The sequence below is a fragment of the Chlamydotis macqueenii genome, chromosome 4, assembly GCF_036417535.1.
Source record: "Chlamydotis macqueenii isolate bChlMac1 chromosome 4, bChlMac1.mat, whole genome shotgun sequence".
NCBI lineage: Eukaryota > Metazoa > Chordata > Aves > Otidiformes > Otididae > Chlamydotis > Chlamydotis macqueenii.
In genome coordinates, this window is record NC_141559.1 from 19521703 (window position 1) to 19541935 (window position 20233).

Sequence of the window (20233 nt, forward strand, 5' to 3'; positions counted from 1 at the left end):
TGTCTTTCGCATCCGCAGTAGTCGGTGGTGGATGTGGGTGAGCGATGCCTAGCAGTGGGGCCGGTGTCCGGCGACGCTCGGCTTCGCAGAGGCGGGAGCTGTAGCGGCGCCATGGGGCCGAGACAGCACCCGCCACAGGCGCAGCACCCACTCGCTGAGCCGCCGCGGAACCTGGCGGCAGGAGGCGGCTGCGGAGCTGTGCTCTGGCTGCCGTGAGAGGTGGGTCAGGGGCCGCGTCCGGAAGCGCCCTGAGCCAAGAGCTGCGTCCCCCGCCCCAGGCTGTGAAAGCCGGTGGGTGGCCGGGTCGCTAAGTCACGCGTGTTGGTGCTGAAAGGCGGAGGAGCACACCCCGCGGGCCAGGCCCCTGTCCGATGATGAGCCTCACTGCTGTTCACATCATGACAAGGCCGTGATTACTGCCCTTGAGCTGAGGAGGACAGGCGGCACCGGGCTTGCAGGCGCTTTCCCTCGGTTCCGCTACACCACAGCGGGCCGCCCGCCCCTAACGCCTCTCTCCCTCTTCCCCAGAGCCGATCGCTTCTCCTGCCCCGAGAAACCCGGAGGACACCCCGAAGGAGGAGCCGGCAGCGGCTGCACACCCACCCACGCACTCCACACCCGCACACTCCTCCGCATCCCCCTCCGCCCTCGCTTCCCGCGTAGGGACGGGCGAGGCCCCGCTCTCGGCCGCCCGGAAGGCGCAGGGCGCGCCCGGAAGCCGGCGGCGGGCGGGGGGCGGTGCTGCGGCTGCCACGTTGGAGCGGGCCCGGGACGGGTGAGCGCCGGGGACGCGGGGGTGAGCGCCGGGGACGCGGAGGTGAGCGGGGGACACCCTCGTTTTCCACCTTTTTTTTTTGTTTCCTTCAGTTCTAGTCAGAAACGGGACATAGGTGCCGGTCGACGAGGCGGCCAGCGGCTCCTGGCCGCGCACGGTGTTTCCGAGGCCGGGGGAGCCCCGGGGCGTTAAATAAGAGCCAAAAACGAGACGGTGATGGCTTGTAAACCAGTTTTCGTCTTCCGATCCGGCTGGCTGCTGAGGGTGGCGGCGAGGGTTTAGTAAGGGTTTTCTCCAGGGTGGGTTTGTTTTGTGGGTTAAGGCTGAGGGCTGCTGTAGCGTACCCCGTGTGTGCCTTGATGCTGCTAGAACAGGGTTTTTCAGAGCAGGTGAAGCTTTGCCCACGTTTTCCTGTGTTATGGTGTGTTCAGCAGCCGTCCATTTACGTGTCAATGTTATCCTGCCAACAGAGAATTATTTCTCCCCTTCTCCCTGGGTGTGCTCTGTAGAGGATGGCTTAAGTGTCTGTGGGATATTTTTAGGAAAACAATCATCCTGGCAGCTTCTGCCAAGTCCTAATGCAAGTGCTGAATCCGTGGCAGTGCAGTCTCCCTATACTCCATTTAGGCATTATCATTCTTGGTTTTGTTTTCCAGTGAGATGAAGCTGAAGGAAGTTGATCGTACTGCCATGCAGGCATGGAGCCCTGCTCAGCAGCACCCCATTTACCTGGCCACAGGTGAGTTTCTAGGAAGCATGTGCTAACAGACCTCGGGCTACGTGTGGTGGCTGCCATGAAGTGATCATAATTGAAAGCTGTAGGAGTTACTTTGCGTCCCAAAGGCTGGAGCAGGGTGTATGGTGCAGTGCCTTTAGTGGAGTTCTCCAGTTGTGCTGTACTTGAAAATGTGCTTTGCATGCTGCAAGTGGCAGCAAGCATCCTCTTCTTTCTGCCAGTGTAAGGTGACAGCAGTCCTAACTGTTAGTTCACTGTCCTTTGCTGCACATTTGTAGCTTTGATTGTTTTCTGCACATTGTCAAGGATAAAGAGGCACTCGCCCAAAGCTTTTCCTGTTCGTATTGGTCAAGAAAACCTCCCAAAGGGGGAACCACAAGGAGAAGAGTTATGCAGAACTACATCTAAATGACAGAAGCAGAAACCTGACCCCATCTCAGGCTCCTTTTTGCAAGGATGATGTTTTTGTGCCCTTCCTTGTGCTGCTTTTGCAGGTGCTCTTTTGTGTATCATGGCTTTGTCCTTGACAAGCACACTTCTTTGCAGGTACATCAGCTCAGCAGCTGGATGCAACCTTCAGTACAAGTGCTTCTCTAGAAATATTTGAGTTGGACTTATCAGACCCTTCGCTGGATATGAAGTCCTGTGCCACCTTCTCCTCCTCTCACAGGTAAGCAGTAGGATTGTAAGGGAAAAATAATGGCTGTGGAACCATTATTCGTGGTGCATGTGGAAAGGCCACTTCATGAGATTTACCTGCAGTTGTTAAGGAGAGGAGCAATTAAGCACTGAAGGATGAAGGCCCATAAGCACCATTGATGTTGTGAAACAGTGAGGTGTCATTGTGAAGGCAGTGAGCTTCGACTCCAACCAGTTGCAGGCAGCTCATGCTCTGATATAAACCTAAAAACTGACTTTGGCTGGTAGATTTGAATATGTATGCAGACAATTTATCTTGGGGAGCTTGTGAAATTCTCCAGAGAGCAGAAGGAAACCTGAAATTATGAAAATGTAGTTGCAACTTTTCACCTTGCCCCATCCTGTTTTCATTTAAGTATTTCAGGGAGACTCCTGTAACATAACTAAACTGGTTCATGTTGTGTGTGTAGTATTGTACTTCACCTCACAGCTGGGAAGTCAAGTTCCCAACTTGGGCAATGCCACTTAGCTCGTATTTCCTTACCATGCGCTTGTCCAAAGATATCTTTTTCACATCAGAGCATTCAATTTCCATCTTGGCAGCACTTATAGTGGCTGTCTGGTGGCTGATCCAGCCGCTGCCACTCGTTGTGGGTGAGTTGAAACAACATAGATGTTGGATGCTGGATGTTTCTGTGGGTAGAGAAGAAGGTTAAATTTTTCATTGTGATTGCATTGGATCCATGACTTTTTCATACCGACTACAGTGTCAGCATAACCACTCTTTCCCCTAGTGACCTGAAACGACGTGACTGGAGGTGCAGACAATTACAGTGTTTTGCTGGTATGTTCATGTGAGAATTTGACACTTCTAGAGAAGAAATTCTGTCTCACCCACCTCTGACATGAGGAGAAGTTAATTGGACTTGAGTCTTCATTATCTGTTCTAAAGCTGTAACTTCAGGACCTAAGGTCCTACAACTGTTTCCTAAAGTTCTGATGAAGAACCTTGCTAGGTTCCTGGAGGTTAAGTGTTGCCTGTAAACAACTTGAGAGGGGTTGAAATCGTGTGCATTTGCACGCAGTAAGGTTGTGACCCTGCTTAAGGATGCTCTCCTGATTCAGGTAAATAACTGTTGCAGTAGCTTTTGCAGGAGGAAGCACAAGGTGTTAGGCCTCTGGCTTTGTGCCATGTCAGTTTTTTTTGTAATGATTCATGGGGCTGGCAGAGCAGCTGTGCTGCCAGGCAGGTCACAATCTGTGCCCTGCAGTTGTCTGCATTTTAGTATGTGAGACTTGTTAGAAACAGCCACAGTTTCTGTTTAATGCACTGCACTGTGGGCAAAGCTAATATTAACACGTCCTACTAACCTGCTGAGAGCAGGATGAGATGTTTAATCTTTTAAAATTTCCATGTTCTACCTTGTTTTAACTATGACTGAGATTTTTCAAGGCTTGCCAAGGGACATTTGTTTACTGAATTTCAAAAAACACTCTTTGTAGCCAGGATGCAGTGCTCCTTTAAAAGTATTTCCCTTGATGAGCAACACAAGAATTTGACTTTGCCCCAGAAAATTCATTACAAAGGAAGTTGATTTTCTTTTTTCGTAGTTTTTTTAAATTAAAGATAACAACAAGTGCACCAGCTAGCAATGTTCCTGTCAGGCTTTATTTTGGTTTGCAGCAAATGAAAATGTGGTTAAACTCACAAAAGACAATCCTGAAATGAGCTTTATTGTCCTCCAAGGAAACTTTTGGACTGCTTTTATAGAGCCGTGTATATCTTGGAAAGAGCAAAGGGCAAGAGGAAAGTAATTGCACAGTTAACTCTAGTTTTTGTTCCTCACAGTTTTCTGCTTTCATTTTGGATTATCTCAAGTCCTGTTGAATCTTGCTGGTGGTGTAATACTACTGCCCAGACAGCCCTGTTGGTCACTCCATTTCTCGTAACTTCTATGCAGAAGTATAAAAAGTGTACCCAGGGGGAGAGTCTGTCCGATATCACAGACCAATTTCTGTTTGTAGCATCGTTCTATGGTGAACCCCCACTATAATCTAAACACCGCACTAGGCAACTGAGCGCTTGGCTGTTACAGTATTTCTCACCCAGCGTATATGCTCTTTGTCAGGCTTTCTGCAGTATGTATTTTATCATGCTGAAGTTGCTGTGATTTAAAGAAATTACTTGAAGGTTGTCCAGAGATAACAAAGAGATAAATAATAACACAGTGAATGCTAAAGTAACTCTTTGCCACCTTCCAGTCAGTGTTGGTTTGCTTTCTGCTTGCATAAGAGCTGGTATGTAACAATGTGTCATTTTATGTAGAAGAAATTCATTCTTCACATGGCTGAATACACAGGAATGCTGTTTTGCTTATGCAGCAAGTTCACTGAGTTGAAGGAAACTTTGGTATTTGCAGATGGACACAGTGGTGTGAAAATACTTAATTTCTGGAAGTATGTTTAATTCCTCTTGATTTAGCCTGGAAAATAGATTGTGGTCCAAGCGACACATGCCCATGATGTGAAAAAACTGCTTGTTGAGACTTCAGTACAGCAGATGAAATGCTTGCGCATCCAGAAGCACGGATATGGAAAAGGATTTAGAATTTTTGTAGTTCCACCTTTTTCCTCTCTTTTATGAAGAGTTGCTCACAAATAGCAGATGTTTGCCTACAGGCTGCAGTTGGATGGGCTCACATTCCTTACTTTGATTACTCCTGTTGTTTTGCAAAGGTGAGCTCAAAATCACATGCAGTTAGGGGCACTTACCTGATTTTGCAGGCAGGAGATGAGATGTTATCAGGTTATTGGTTGTACATGAATTAGGACAGGTTGTCTTTCTGATGGAAGGCATTGTAAGTATAGAGACTCATCCTCAAGGAGAAATGCAGACAGTGCTTTTCTCTTTTCTCTGACTGCTTTCTCCAGCAGTCTGGAGGCTTTAGCTGGGATGAGCAAAATGGGAGTGCATCAGTGTATGTGGAGCTGGTGGTGGGTGGCTGTAGACTGTGAGGAACTCTGTATCTTACAGGTACCACAAGTTGATCTGGGGGCCACACAGCATGACCTCAGGTGAGAGAGTCTCCGGAGTCCTGATTGCCGGGGGTGAAAACGGAAGTGTCATCCTGTACGACCCAGCCAAAATCATAGCTGGAGATGCTGAAGTAATAATTGCCCAGAAAGACAAGCACACAGGACCAGTAAGAGCACTCGATGTCAACATGTTCCAGGTTGGTTTTCTGCTATTCTTCATTGCATGCCATCATACATGTGTGACCTGTCTTAACTTGTAAACTTTAACGTTTCTGACCCTTTCCCTTCCCCTGAAAAGCATGAGCTGAATTTGGTGTTTGAGTGTCTGTATCTAGTAGGAAAAACCTGACCTGTTATTGGCCTTTCAGGATGGGGAATGAAAGAGTTTTAGGTGTCTGGTCTTTTTAGCTCACCTTACATGTAAAGTAGAGGTGGTCTTCTGCGGTGTTTCTAGCCAGTCTCCTTCTTAAGCTCCCCCAGTGCCAGTATTGTTGTTATCACACAGGGAGTATTTACGTGCTCTCACTCAAGTGACATCGGATTTTAGGCATCTCCTTTGTGTGTTGGGTAGGATCTGTTTTCAAGACATTTAGAGGTCTTACTTGGAAAGAGGAGACTGAACAGGAAACACAGTCACGTGGCCTCTTTAGCAGAAGAGCTCTCAAAAGCAACAAGCTTTCCTTCATCACTAATGAGCATTTACTTCGTTCTAGATATACAGTGGGTTGGTTTTTCCTTGTCCCCACCAGCTGTGCGAGAATTCAATTGAATTTGTTTTCTAAATAGCACTTCTGTCCCTGCACACTTGCTTTCACCCTTTCACAGGGGCCACCCTGTGTTCATTGTGTTCTTTCTGAATTTGTTACTTTCCCTTTCTGCCTGTTATGAAGTCAAGACTTCGTTGTCATCAGCTGTGGGACGTGATCAAAGGATGCTTGGTGCCCTTAGTTCGTGTCACCCTGCCTGCAGTTTTGTTTCGCTGATGCAGGATTGCTCTGGATGATTGCACTCACTGTGGGCAAGGTGCTGTCTGCTGCTGGAGGCACAAATGCCACACTCCTTCCAGCTGGCCCTGCAGTCATGGTCTGCCTGGAGCAAAGCTCTGTGGCCATGACAGCTGGAGCACTGCTTCCTCATCTGTCCCCTTCCAGAAATGTCACTGCTTTCCACTCACCTGTCCATGGCTGCGCCCCTGCAACCTCTTCATGGGTGTTTGCCATGCAGTGGAGGAGCACTCCGCAAAACAGGAATTTTGGTCTTGACATGCCAGTCTAGTGCAGTGTATGCGTTTTCTTAATTAACTTGGTCTTACCTGCAATCGCAAAAAAAAAAAAAAAAAAACTTGCTTTTTTTTTCCTGAGCTGATAGGAGAAATTGGATCCTGTGGATCTGATGCCTCTCAGCAGCTAAGACTATGAAAACTGGTGCTGAAGATACTCTTTAACGTCTATTAATGTGTCTTACAGACTAATCTGGTGGCCTCTGGTGCTAATGAGTCTGAAATCTATATCTGGGACTTAAACAATTTTGCCACACCAATGACGCCAGGAGTGAAGACACAGGTAACAGATTTGTCGTTGTTAAATGCTGCAGAGCAGACTAATGAAAAATATGTATGTCCCTTAAGTTGAGAGCTCATTGAAAGGTATAGTTTTAAAGCTGTCTGAAGGTGGGGGGAGGGGAAGCCTTTTGAAATCTGATTTGGCTGTCAGTTAGCCATGAGATACATTTCTGGTGACATTAAATACAGTCCTTAAGGGGTGGTACAACAGATCTTTCCGTATCAAAAATAAAGAAAAATATATTCCTGCATGTTGTTCTCCAGTGACTTTCCTGAAGGCCAACAGAAATAGGCCTTGTATTGGTACTCAACTTTTGTAACGTGCTTATTAGACTGTGAGGTTTGAGACATTTTTCTCCTTGTAACATGCCTGTGATTCAAAGCATACGGCAGGAGCCCACGTCCTTAATGGCAGTACTCTCTGAGCGGCAGTGTTGGTAGCTTTCAGTGAACGCTTTTGGAAGGAAGTCAGTCATGATAGCACTATTTTGCCACAGTTTATGTCTAGCTGTGATTTTTTGCCCAGCTCCATACAAGGATGACTTGATGCTGCTGCTTTTCTAGCCCCTCGAATGCGATTTCTTGGCTATGCCTCTAAGTGCAGTCATGCATGGGTCCATGTGATGCATCATTTGCTCTGCTTCCCATGCAGCAGCCCTGGATGTGCAGTCATGTCTATCCACAACAGACCCGCAGTTTTGGCTGTCTGCACGAGCAGTTGATATCTTCGTGTACTGGGTTTTTATTTTTTAAGAAATTGTATTTAGTGAGGGAAAGCTGAAGTATCCCCTTAGTCTTTGAGAAATGTTACATTTTATCAAGCAACAAGTAATAACAAGCTGAGTTTATCAGGCTACACCACTTTTTAAATATCCGTAACTGTTGCACATCTTCTAGTCTTCCTCTGCATGTTTCACTGCATGCATGAATCTGAAGATCATGAAGGTACAGATTGAAGAAAATAAGAGGAAGATAAAAAGCAGCTACTGAAAAGTCAGAAGATGAGGCAGGAGGTTTGGTCTGGGTTTCAAGGAGTGTTTAATTGCTATACTTAAGGGCCAGTATTTAGCCTGTGTCTCTCAAAGATAATCTGAAAAACTGTAGACTTTTGTCCTTTGTGCCTTGTGAAGAACATAGACGAATAGGAGGAAGTTGTTTCGATGCATGTACATTTCTGTAGCTGTTAGAAAATTGCAGAAGTTGTTTGTGGTTACTGGAAAATGGATTTATTACTGCATGATAATTTGGAGACAACAAAGTGAGGAAATGGATTGAGAAGTAATCTTCAGTTTAAAGGTTTTTAGTTTAAGCTCTGTGGGTTTGGATACTTTGTTTAGTCTGAGTTGTTTATTATCATGTGGGCATTTTGGAGGACGCTCACCCTACTTAAAGATCCCCGTATAGGATTTTTTGTCTAACAGTAATTTTTTAGGCTGGGAAATCTTATAGTCCATGTGCTTAATGACAACTGGAAATAATAGTGCAACAAGAACTGAGTTAACATTGCTTTTAATTCTTGGACTCTGAATAAGCATTTGGGAAACTAAAAAAATCCCACAGAATTCCTCCAAGCAAACAGATTTTTTTGTAAGTCAAAACCTAATAATCCAAGGCAAAAGGGCAGGTCATATACCTGGATGTGCTTTCATGCAGCAATTTTCTATTCTTGAAGGCAGTTGTGGTTAGTCTTCTGGGAGTGACTAATGTATTGTATTGTAAAGCAGAAAATGCAGATATTACAGAGAAATTCTAAGAGCTTATAAATCAGGGTTTTCAGGCGTTCTGCCCTACAAAGTATGTACATAGGAAACCAGAACACATGCAGTACCTGGGATGAGTCTCCTTGCAGACTTGTCATTTAGCAAGTTCTGAAAATAACAGGTTTTGAGTCTTCAGTCTGGAAAAGTTGTGACAGACTGTTCTGTGCGTTCGACAGCCTCTCGAGGACATCAGCTGCATCGCATGGAACAGGCAAGTCCAGCACATCCTGGCATCTGCCAGCCCTAGCGGCCGAGCCACTGTGTGGGATCTCAGGAAGAACGAACCCATCATCAAAGTCAGTGACCACAATAACCGGGTAAGTTAGCTCTCGCATGGCTGCACGGGTGCTTGTGGAGATGTGTTGGGGCTCCTGGCATGTGGGGGTAGGTCATAGCACCCCTTCTTGCATGACATAAAGATACTGGTGCCTGACCCAGTTCTACATGACATGCTAAATATCTAATACTTTCTCTTAAAAGACTATGAATGTGCAGAGAGTTTGTCAGCATTTTAAATGAAAATAGGCAGATGCAAATTGAAGCAAGGCACTCAGATTTCCTACTGGAGTGTTAAGTTACTTTGGAGAAAGCCATTACTGATCTGTTTGGGGCTACCACAAAAAGGTTTTTATTCAGCTAGTCAGAAATGACATGTTTTGTGTGTTGGAGATTGCAGCTAATATGCTCTGGGTTAGCACATTTAGTTTTGCAGAGCAGGTGACATCATGACTTAGTGCTCAGGCAGAGAGAGCTTCATCCTTGGCAGCACAGGTGATACGAGCACAAGGGCTGAGCCCTGGCAGGACACTGATGACTGATGAAGCTGGGACCTGTGCTTCTGCTGATCTGGATGTGGAAATCAGAACAAGCTGCAGGCGAGCTTGGAGAGGGCAGGCTCTCTGGTGGTGCGCACCACAGAGGCGTGTTGCCATTGAGCAGGTTACAGAGAACTGCTTCATAGAGTTACAGCCACCACACCTGCTCCTCAGGCAATGTAAATGTGAAAAAGAGCCTGTTGAACTTGTGGAGAGTGACATATTTGTATAATTCTGTATATTTTAAATTCAATATTGCTATAATAAACTTTGAAGATGTAGCAAGAGTTCAAAACAAAATTTACAAAAGGGAGCTCCTGAAGTAGCTGCTTGTTCACTGCACTCTTAGTCTGATAAACTGTGTAACTCTCCATGTTTTATGTATTTGTTGCCTAGTGTAACAGTAACACAGTAGGCTGTCTTCATCCTGTGACTGTAGCATAGTGATACAGTGTTCACATTATAATAACCTCTGCCTAACAATGACTTTTGTTAAAATAGCCATAAAAATATTAGAGAGAAAGGTTTGTACAGAGGACTTTACAGTTTTCTTACATTAAAACATAGGGTTGTGAATGAGACAGCACAAAGTAATCTCTTTGAGAGGACCTTGGGAAACTAATTGCAAGTCTTCTCTCACAGAAACAAGAAGAGTGTCCCAATCTGAATGCAGTCAGAAATAATACCCAGAAACACAGCTGCAAATTCCCTGGCAACAGTGTTTTACCATGCATGTAGACTTATTTAGGCTAGTTGTCTTTTGTCCTTTGTTGCTGCATAGTTATTTTATGCTGTCGTGCAATATTGTCCCTCAGATGCACTGCTCAGGCCTGGCTTGGCACCCTGATGTTGCTACCCAGATGGTTCTGGCCTCGGAGGATGACAGGTTGCCTGTGATTCAAATGTGGGACCTAAGATTTGCCTCCTCACCACTTCGTGTTCTAGAAAGCCATACAAGGTATGAGTCTTACGTAGCCTGCTGCTCCATGGTGTTTGCACTGTTGGGGACTGCATACCAGTTTGTACATCTCATTTCTTGCTTGGTTTCCTGTGAAGGCTCACTTCAGCAATTCCAGCAGCAGGCAGTGCTATATGCTGGCTTGCTGACTAGCCAACCCTGTGTCCTGAAAGGCTTGCCTTTTGAGGGTCTGCTGTTTTGAAGGGAACAGGCCCCAAAATAAAAAAACTCCACTATCCTGCTGAAACACCAAAGTTGCTGCTTTGTTTTTATGCTTTTCGAGAAGAGGAAGTTGAGGTGCCAAGAGTTAGTAGTAGTTGATTTTGCCTGAATAGTGGACGTGCACAGTCTCTCTGCCCCTCAGTCCCCTAAATGGCTCAAATTTGGGTACAAGGAAAGATTTTGTTAAATTCTCATCCTTCCTCAGTTGTTAGTGAAACTTTCCTTGTTGCCCAAAACCAACACTTGATTTAAGGAGAACAACAAAAATAAGTCTGTGTTGCAGATTCTACCAAAACTGCTGCCAGTGGTTCTGCTGACTTGAATCTCCCACTAATAAAAAGAAGCTGACAAACTTCTCAGTCACTGACCTTACTTACAGTTTTGGACACTGTATGTTAATGATACTGCAGGCAAGCAAACCATTTTGTTACATTGGTGTCCAGGTTCTCCTGCATGACTGTTGCATTTAATTTTCAGATACAGTGGCTGCATCTTTATACCTCCTCATGCAGAAAATAGAAAGCATCTACTTCAATAAATAAAGTGCTGATAACATTGAAAAATTTTTCCTCTTGTAAGAGGAATGAGTGGGAAGGGCATTTTGAGGTGGAAGGCTCAGCTAATGTAGGAACTCAGCTTATAAATAAGCTTTATTTATCATCATTTTGTGTTTATGTTAAACTCTTTTTGCTTGTTACTTTTCACACAGGGGTATATTGGCCGTTGCTTGGAGTATGGCGGATTCGGAGCTGCTACTTAGCTGTGGGAAGGATGCTAAAATTCTCTGCTCCAACCCTAACACGGGCGAGGTATTGTACACACACCACTTAAATCTCTGTTCAGAGGTGGCACAGTGGCATATGCAAAGCAGTTGTTGATGTGCTTGCATTCCTAGGAATGATGCTTCTGTGGGATGTTTCTCTTCTGTGGGATGTCGTGTGTGCTTGTGTTTGGTATATGTGCCTCCTGAGCTTGTCCTGGTGGTGCAGGATTCCTTCCTGGTGTTGCTGATATTACATGTTTGTCCTTACTGCTTCTCTCCTGCTAAGGAGTTAGGTCCCTGCTCATTGTAAGGGATAGAAATGGCCCCACTTAAACAAAATATTTGCTTCCTACTCTTTTGGTTTGGGCCCATTGTGGCTGGATTACTGTTGAATTGCCTTTTTTCTTCTCTAAGTGTGAGAGCTTTTATCCAGACCAGAAGGATTTTGTAGGTTGCTACAATAGTGGCAAATCAGTGAGAGCCCCTTGAGTGTGTTCCCCCTCTGCCCTTCTGGGCCTGGGGATACCTTGCAAAGGGGATGGAGATCCTTTTTTCAGACAACTTGAGTGTTTGCTCCTAGAATGCAAGAAGGACTTCAGGCACTCTCTAGGGCTCCTTGCTTGCAGTGGGCAATAATCCTGGAGGACAGAGTCAGAAGTGTTTCTAAAATTAAGACATTGTCCCAAAAGTGCAAAAGCTGTGTGGTGGTAAATGAGTTATCTGAGCTGGATCTTGTGCTGTTAAGGAAGGCTTTACATGTGGATGAATCATACTACATGTTTTTATTAAAAAGAAGAACAGTTTCCAGGGCGTCAGCGCGGCAGTTAGCACTTTGCTTTTTGAGTTTCCCCTTGTTTATGGTTGAATGTCTGCTGCAGTGGTGAGCTTGTCTGTTCCAGGGCAGGAGCAGCTGTCTGCCTAGACTGCAGATTTTAACTTTTTCAGTTTTCCTGCAAAAACACTTACTTTGGAGCCTGGACATGTCTCCATGTAGTGTGTAGAGATACCCAGATTAGTTCTGAATGAGCTAGCATGAATATCAGCAGCAGTTCACAGCTTGCAGCAGGACAGCACAGACATACCCCGCCTACATAGTTTTTCCTGTGTGGATTAAACAGAAGATTTAATGGAGGGAGAAGGAAATTAAGCAGTGGTGTGTGGTAATCTTCTGTTTGGTGATTGTCAGGGTTTGCATGCTGTTGATGTGTACAGTGACATGGAGGCTGTTGGGAAGCAAGAAGAGCAGACCAGTCTCAGGGCAGGCAGGAGAATTGTTGCTGTTGGACTTGGTACTTCATTAAAAACCTTGATTTGTTGGACTTGTTTTTGCTGCCCAGGTGCTGTATGAGTTGCCCACGAACACACAGTGGTGCTTTGATATCCAGTGGTGTCCCAGGAACCCCGCTGTCTTGTCTGCAGCTTCGTTTGATGGGCGGATCAGCGTTTACTCAATCATGGGAGGCAGCATGGATGGCTTGAGGCAGAAGCAAGTTGACCAGGTATCAAGAAATGTTAAGCTAAGAATATAGACATAAGGAGGTTATTGGGGGGGGGGGGGCGTCCAGAGGAAACACGGGCTCATGTGAGGTCTTCATTGGCTGTCTACAGCCCTGCTTGCAGGAGTACCAATTTGTTGCAAATAAATGCTTATGTTTAGTTTACTGGCGATACGTCACTTTTGATTTTTCCTCCTTTTGTTATCAAAGCTTTCATCGTCTTTCGGGAACCTCGATCCATTTGGTACAGGACAGCCCCTCCCGCCTCTGCAACTTCCCCAGCAGACCCCTGCCCAGAGTGTCGTTTTGCCCCTAAAGAAACCACCCAAATGGATCCGGCGACCCGTGGGAGCATCGTTCTCGGTAAGCAGGAAACAAGGCTGAGCATGGTTGACCAGACACGAGGGAGATAGTGGTGGCAGCTGCAAAACACTTCAGGAAGTGGGGAGTTCAACATTGTGCTCCACCTTGGGAGAACTTCCTCTGTTTGTTGTCATGGTGGGAGATGCTCACAGCAGCTTTGAGGCTGGCCATGTGGGACAGCAAGCCAGCAAAAGCATCACAAAAATGTTTAGGGGAAAAAAACCAAGGAGGCTTTGCGTTGCCAACAGTTACTTGTTTCTTTCTGTTTTGGGATTGATTAGGGCTTTGCTTTTATTTATGTTCAGTGCTTGCTTTGTAGTAAACAAATATACATTGGGAGGGGGGAATTGGACCAAACTGGGGAAGTATCTGAGACTTGAGTGTAGTTTGAAGCTACTATATGAGTCTGGTGGAGAATACTCATGTTAGCTCTGATCAAGGTAGCAGGAGTCACTGTAGCAGCACACAGTTAGGCTTCTTCATGGCTGGCTGATTTGCAGAGGAGCCAGGTGAGAGGGTAGCAAGGCCCTGCTTTTTAAGAGCAGAGTCCTCTATTCTTTGGCTCCACCTTTGGCTTATTTTCTATACCCACAAGCCATTTCTTGGGGATCTCCTGAAATTTTTAGCCTGTCCATTTGAAGTGGATTTCTTTGTCAAAATACTGCTCATTTTTTAACATTGTTTGTCCACTTATTCATGATCTGATACACAAATTAAATGCAATTTTCTCCCATCAAAGAGAACTGATGTTGCCTAGCCACTGACTGATGGGTCATTTTATAATGGTGCTTATTCCCTTATTTGTCCTGCTTTTCTAGAAGCCAGCTGTCAGTCTTTTTCTTGGCTAGGCTTTTTGCTTTTTATAATGCTGACTTTGTAATTTATTGGACTAGCCTGTGTAAATTAACTGAGCTATAGAATGATGCATAAGTTTCTTTGGTAATTACATTGCAATATCATGAAATACTGCATTTATGCTGGGCACTGTACAGACCCATAGCTCTAGCTCTGCATTTCTTTTCAGTCTTTTGCTTGAGAAAAAAAAACAAACACAGAAGTAGCTTGCTCATAAATCTTAATAAATGTGCACCCGCTTACCCAGCAGGCTCCTTACATGCATAGAAATACAGGGTGGTGAGAAAAAAAAAAATCAATGAGTTGATGTTAGGAATGTTTGTCCATAAACCTATATATGCTATATAAAAATCATGTATGTATGTATTTTTATGTGCATACTTTTTCATATACATTCCAGCGTATACTTGTGTATTTTCACATACTGCATGTGTGCCTTAATTCCAGTTTGGAGGCAAGCTGGTTACATTTGAGAATGCCAAGTCTCAGCAGCAGCCAGGCATGGAGCAGCAGCAGCAGCGTCAGCATGTCTACGTGAGCCAGGTTGTTACAGAGAAGGAGTTTCTGGCCCGCTCGAACCAGCTGCAGGAGGCTGTGCAGTCCGAAGGCTTTGTCAGCTACTGCCAGAAGAAAATTGACACGGCCCAGGCTGACTTTGAGAAAAACGTGTGGGCCTTCTTAAAGGTATGCAGCAGTTCAAGAGTTCCCCGCTGACTTGGAAAGCCAGTGCAGAAATGGTTCCTTCTGCACATTATGGTGTTTTAGCAGAAGAGATGCTGGGGACCAAAAGTGTAGACTGTGGGCATAGTACTCATAGAGCCCTGTTGTTGGCGGTGGCCCACCAGAAGAGAGTCAGTCCTCAGGGCCAAGAGTGTTTGCGGGGTTTGCAAGAAATCATGGCAGAAGCCAAGGCTTGGGGGAAGGTATCCTGTGTTTTTTTACATCCCCCATCAGTACATCTTTGTACAGGGAGATAGTGAGAAGGGATAAAACTTTAGGGCAACTTTAGATGTGCTTTTCACTGCTCACAATGAACATTTAGACGCTTCCAAATGAAGCAGATAAGGAGATTGTTCACCTACAATAATCAGATTGAAGCTTTGCCTGCCTGCTCAGGTGCCCGAGTCACTGAAGGCCTTTTCAGTTCTCTTTATTACACTCAGTCTCCACATTCACTAGCTGTCAGTGGGTAATCTGTGTGCCAGTTAAGTAAAAAGCCAGTGAGGGAGAAAATGAAAAATTGTGAATTGCAATATATTCTTTAACTTTTGTTTTTTAAAGGTGAACTTTGAAGAAGATTCACGTGTTAAATACCTTGAGCTCTTGGGATACAGGAAGGATGATCTGAGGAAGAAGGTAAATGTGCCTGGAAGCCGTGCTTGTGTTTAAATGCTTTACTGATGGATGTATCTGCAGAGTACAGCCTAAAATGTTGACGGTGCCATATATGGTTGGCATATTCATTTACTTGAGAGACTGGAAGAGCAATTACCAGTATCCATCCACAGGCTATTCAATACAATAAACATTTTTATGCAACATTATTTTTGGTATGTTTCCCAGTAGATGGTATTTGTAAGTGCTGCAGCTCTCCTCATAGCCATTATACAACTGTTACCCATGGTGCTGGAGCCTCTGTTTAAACATGGCTGACCTGAATACTTGTGTTGTTTAAGGAATTCCTTTGTTCCAAAGGACACTAGAAATCTTCCTCTGCTTTTTAAATTTTGTTGAGATAAACAACTCATTAGTAACTTCAGAATTCTTATATCAAGCATTTTGCTTTGTTGGTTTTTTATTGACTATGTCATCTTCTTGCAATATAGATGTTAAATGAAAATTTCAAAGCAGGCAACAGACTTCAGAGGTGTGTCTGCGTCTGACTGTCCAGTGTTGATCTAAAATTCTCACCCATCAAGAAGCTTTGATATTTGTTGGTTCAAACTATTCATTTAACTTTTTCATGTGTCATCCTTCTACTAGAACATCATGGAATCTGATCTGGTTTTAGGCTTGCTGGTTGAAGAACATGTAAGCAATCTTCAGGGTTTCATTAAGTACCTTGGAAAACCTAGAATAGTCCTTTTTTTGTGTGTGTGGGATGCCATTCATTTTTACAAAAGAAAAGAAAACAAAGATCAAACCTGGTTACATTTGGAAAGGCAAAATTTGGATTGCCAGGAGGCAACTTGCACACCTTAAGTATAGAGCTTTCTTCCAAGTTGGAAGATTCTTATCTCAGGGGAATACCCGCTGTGCATTTTGGCTCTGTTGTTTTCAGTGCTGTCTGTACTCAGGAACTGTCTAGTATTTCTTCAGTTCCGATTCAGTGGATTTGAATGCTTGACTCATTTTCATTGTGTCAAACTAATGTTTTATTTTCAAAGACTGGCTCCATAAAAATGCTATTATGGTTACGAATTAGGTGGCCTCTTACGATTACAGAAAAATATTATGTTTTTGCTAACAGTCTGTCCTCAGCTTCTAAATTTTTGTTGTATGAGTCAAAGGCCAGCACAGCAAGGAAAATCCTGTTTTTGAAAAGCAGATCTCAATTAGAAAATCCAACTGAAATTTAGTAGCGGTCCTGCAGAGCAGCCTCATGCAGGCTGGAGCCCACTGTGGCTCTTGCTCTGGGTTTGATATGCCCTGTGCGTGGGGAGAAGCTGGGAAAATGGGTGTAGCTGAACTGAGTGGCCTGAAGTGCAAGGCCTACGCCTTTATTTCAGTATGCAAGACCATCTTTTCATGTTTCTCAACAAGCATTCCGGGTTGAAGTTGAATCCGTGGTTTTTAGTAGCAAGAAACAATACAGAACAGTTTGTCTGAAAATTTGTGATACCCAGATGATAAACTCACTAAATCACAACTGTTTTTTTCATGTTACTGGTAGGGAAAGGAAAGTAAAAAATGGTCACAGATTTCAGCTTCTTGGAATAAGCTGTTAGGTGTTTTGTTTTTATCTTCTTAAAACCCATGATTCTCATATGCAAGTCAAGTCCTGGGTCTCTCCTTTCTATTGTAAACTAATGATTAAAAAAGAGAGAAAACCGTCTCCAGCAATTGAGTTTAGCTTTTTGTGAAAACCAGCCTACAAGGGTAAAATAAAGCCTGCAGTACTAAGAGCAGTAGTTAACATTAGCAGCATTAGGAACCCCCAGGTGCCAAACTAATATATTTTATGCATGTGTTTTAAGCTCTATACATTAAATTGGCATTTTTGAGGGCCCTAATTGAATCTGGAGTCGTAATTTGCTTTGCAAAGCAGTAAAACCTGGGCATTTTAACTCTTCTGTACCTTGGAAAATCCTAGCCCAGAGCCACAGCTGTATGCATGCTTGTGCTTGAAACCACAGCTTCCTGACAGGCTCCCTGCTCCATGAAGATTGTCACGGCTTCATTTTCCCTAACCAGAGCAGAGGGTTTTATCCTGCATGCTTTGATACTGTTTTTATTATTGTGATTTCTAGAAGCTCTAATGAGGTTTGAGGCCCTTGAGTTAACAATTACAGGTTGAAAGGCATAGAGCAGCTGTTGTTTCCATCAGAGCTTGGGGTACAAGGGACTTAGCAGTAAATCCATCACCAGGCTGGGAAAGGAAATAGCCTTAGTTTCACGTTAACTGTTCTGCAAGCAGCATATTAGCTACATGTGCCAGTTTTGCAATCTGAGAAATCCGTGAGAGGTCTGCCTCTAAAATAAAAGCACACTTATATCTTGGTTGTTTTGCAGATTACATCTGCTTTGAATAAAGAGGATCTTTCAGATGGTGACTTGGGAGAGGTAAGCAAACACATGTACAACTGTGTTTGGTTTTATAATGCTATGTACAAAGCATTATAATATATGTATTATATGTACATTATACATATAATGTACATATTGTAATGTAATGTACAAAGTAAAAAGAAATTTTCTTTCTGCTCGGTAACTGTCTCAAAGTAAGTCACAAATAACCCAGCATATGACAAGTTCCTACATTCAGTATGATGAAGGTACTTACTGTAAAAAAAAAAACCACTTTTTTCCACTCAGATGTCCCCCTATTTCCTAATGAAGGGCTCTCAATCACAAGTTTTAGTTCAAGGTCTCAGTGATGCCCCTCCACCTTTTCTTTTTGCTGCCTGTGTCTTGCCCACTGTGATACTTTGTGCTCCTTGTGAGGTAGAGCAGAGCCTTGCTGCCTGGCAGCTGCTTTCAAGAGCAGCACCTTCCCCAGGCTTTAAAAAAAGAGGACTGAGAGTGTGGTCCTGTAACAGATCAAGAGTGATACAGTTTGGACGTTGCCCGTTGTAATTGTAATGACCTGAATCTACAATGGAGGCACCACATTAGGCATTTTGGATGTCATCTGTAGTTGCCTAATGGGGAAGAAAAGTTTTGCTGCATGTGTTCAGGCAGCTAAGATGAAAACAGCACAAGGTATTGTGTAATGACAAAGGGCAAGGAAATGGAAGGCCTCTACCATGTTTGTTGTACTCGAGCATATATTGCCAGTGCATTTTTGTGATTTGCAGTCTGGTTCTGGCTACTGTTGCCGGGAAGATGGCTATACTCTCAGTGCAAAGTATTTTTTCCACATTTACTGGCTTTTTGTTTTTAATGACATCTTCTCTCTGCTGAAGACTCACACAGAATCTGATGAATCTGTACCTAATGAAGGGGACGAAGGCCAGGCTACAGAGGAGCAGTTCTTGGGAGAGGTATCTGTTGCCTTCTAGACTAACCCCATTGACCTCCTGTGTATTTACTTTGTTACTATTAAGAGCATTTTATTTTGTTGGTATTTCCTAGTGCTGAGGATATATGGAAATACAATAATGTATTTAGAATGAGTAAAATGTAAGCTCTTGTTAAGTTGCTTGGGACTTTCTCATCAGCCTCAGACGTCATGTGAATAGATTTTGGTGGCAATGAAGAACAAACTCATTTTGTAACAATCCAGTTGACTCCAGACTCAAGGACTTCACTGTGCCATAATTTTCACTCTGACATTTCCCTAACACATACTAAATGATCTGCTGCCACAAGTCTAATGCATTCCTCCTCCCCTGCCCCCACCACCTTGCCCTCGACTGTTTCCACACTCCTTTCTTCCCTCCCTCTGGTTGATTATTACCAAGCTATCAGTTTATTACTGCTCTGTTTCTAGGTATAAGCCTTTGCAGAGATGCAGCTGTGGTACTGGAGGGGAGGGGGAATATTAATTCTCTGCACTGCTCCCACAGGCATCACAGTGCCATCCTTTGCACCTGAACAGCGAGTATCAGGGCTTTGGTAGCTAGCTGCCTTGTGAACATCAGTTGCAACAGTCCAGCCAGATTTATCATGGTCAGTTTGTGCTCCACCAGGTCTGCCTTTGGGATCTTACAGCTTTTGTTCATTTCTGTCCATTTGAGCAGCATTGTGTTCAGCCCTGTGTTTTAAATATGGGGACAGGTCTATAATTAGAACTAAGGACCCAGTCCCTGCCATGTGAGGTTAATAGCACTGAAAATACTAGTATTACTAGTAAGCAGGCCAGTTTCATTCTGCCCTGTTTCCTCAGTCTCTCTTTTGGGTTAGAGTTTGAGCTGGTAGGCTAAAACTACCTATAATCCCTATCCTCAAACCTGTGCTTGGTGCCTGTCTGCAGTTGTCTGTGAAGAGGAGGATGGTGGTTTATGTGTCATGCATGTTGGAGTGGTGTACTTGTTAACTGTGTAACAGCCTGTTAAGGACACCAGAACAAAGCGCTCTCCTTATGTTAGGTGCTTGATTACTTGTTAACTCATTAGACACTGTAGTGGAAGCCGCATGTATCTGACTGCGTAAGGATTTTGCTGTATGCATTCATGAAGATATTCGATGTCTCATAACAAATGTCTCTTCTAAGAGAGAATTCACAGCCAGACCTTAGCCTACCAGCATGGGTGGTAAATATATTTGTGAGATTGGCCTGAAGCCACTGATGATTCACTGGGGAGTGCTGTCACATACATAAAGTAACAGGATGGGTACATTATTCCTGTGATAGTCACAACATGCTCTCAATTGATAGCAAACACACATCACGCGCTATCTGACAGCAAAATAATTTTCCAGATGCTGCCTTCTTTCATGAGCCAAACACAAAGCTTGTTTCAGACTTACCTCCCCATCCCAAATGCCTGTTCTTAGTCCACTGTGTACTTATTTTTTATCCTGAAGTGCAATTTCACTGATCAGCATACAAGCAGGGTGTTCTCAGCAGACTCTTGAACTCCCACTGCATG

General features: G+C 44.1%; 1 protein-coding gene across 13 annotated transcripts in view; it reads left to right on the top strand.

The window, feature by feature from the left end:
- Positions 1–45: 45 nt before the first annotated feature.
- Positions 46–20233, top strand: part of SEC31A (SEC31 homolog A, COPII component) — a 46634-nt gene continuing 26446 nt past the window's right edge. For 12 of the 13 annotated variants that reach the window (XR_015258568.1, XM_086747750.1, XM_086747752.1 and 9 more), the window contains exons 1-15: positions 46–219; positions 529–796; positions 1432–1514; positions 2058–2181; positions 5185–5383; positions 6653–6748; positions 8684–8824; positions 10138–10280; positions 11212–11311; positions 12603–12764; positions 12972–13124; positions 14427–14663; positions 15261–15335; positions 17712–17762; positions 18605–18682. Coding sequence is in view for 12 of the 13 variants with exons in the window: in XM_086747750.1 (XP_086603876.1) it covers positions 1436–1514; positions 2058–2181; positions 5185–5383; positions 6653–6748; positions 8684–8824; positions 10138–10280; positions 11212–11311; positions 12603–12764; positions 12972–13124; positions 14427–14663; positions 15261–15335; positions 17712–17762; positions 18605–18682 (1638 nt within the window). In the remaining variant the exon portion in view is untranslated. The other variant, XM_086747751.1, reaches the window with a different exon arrangement.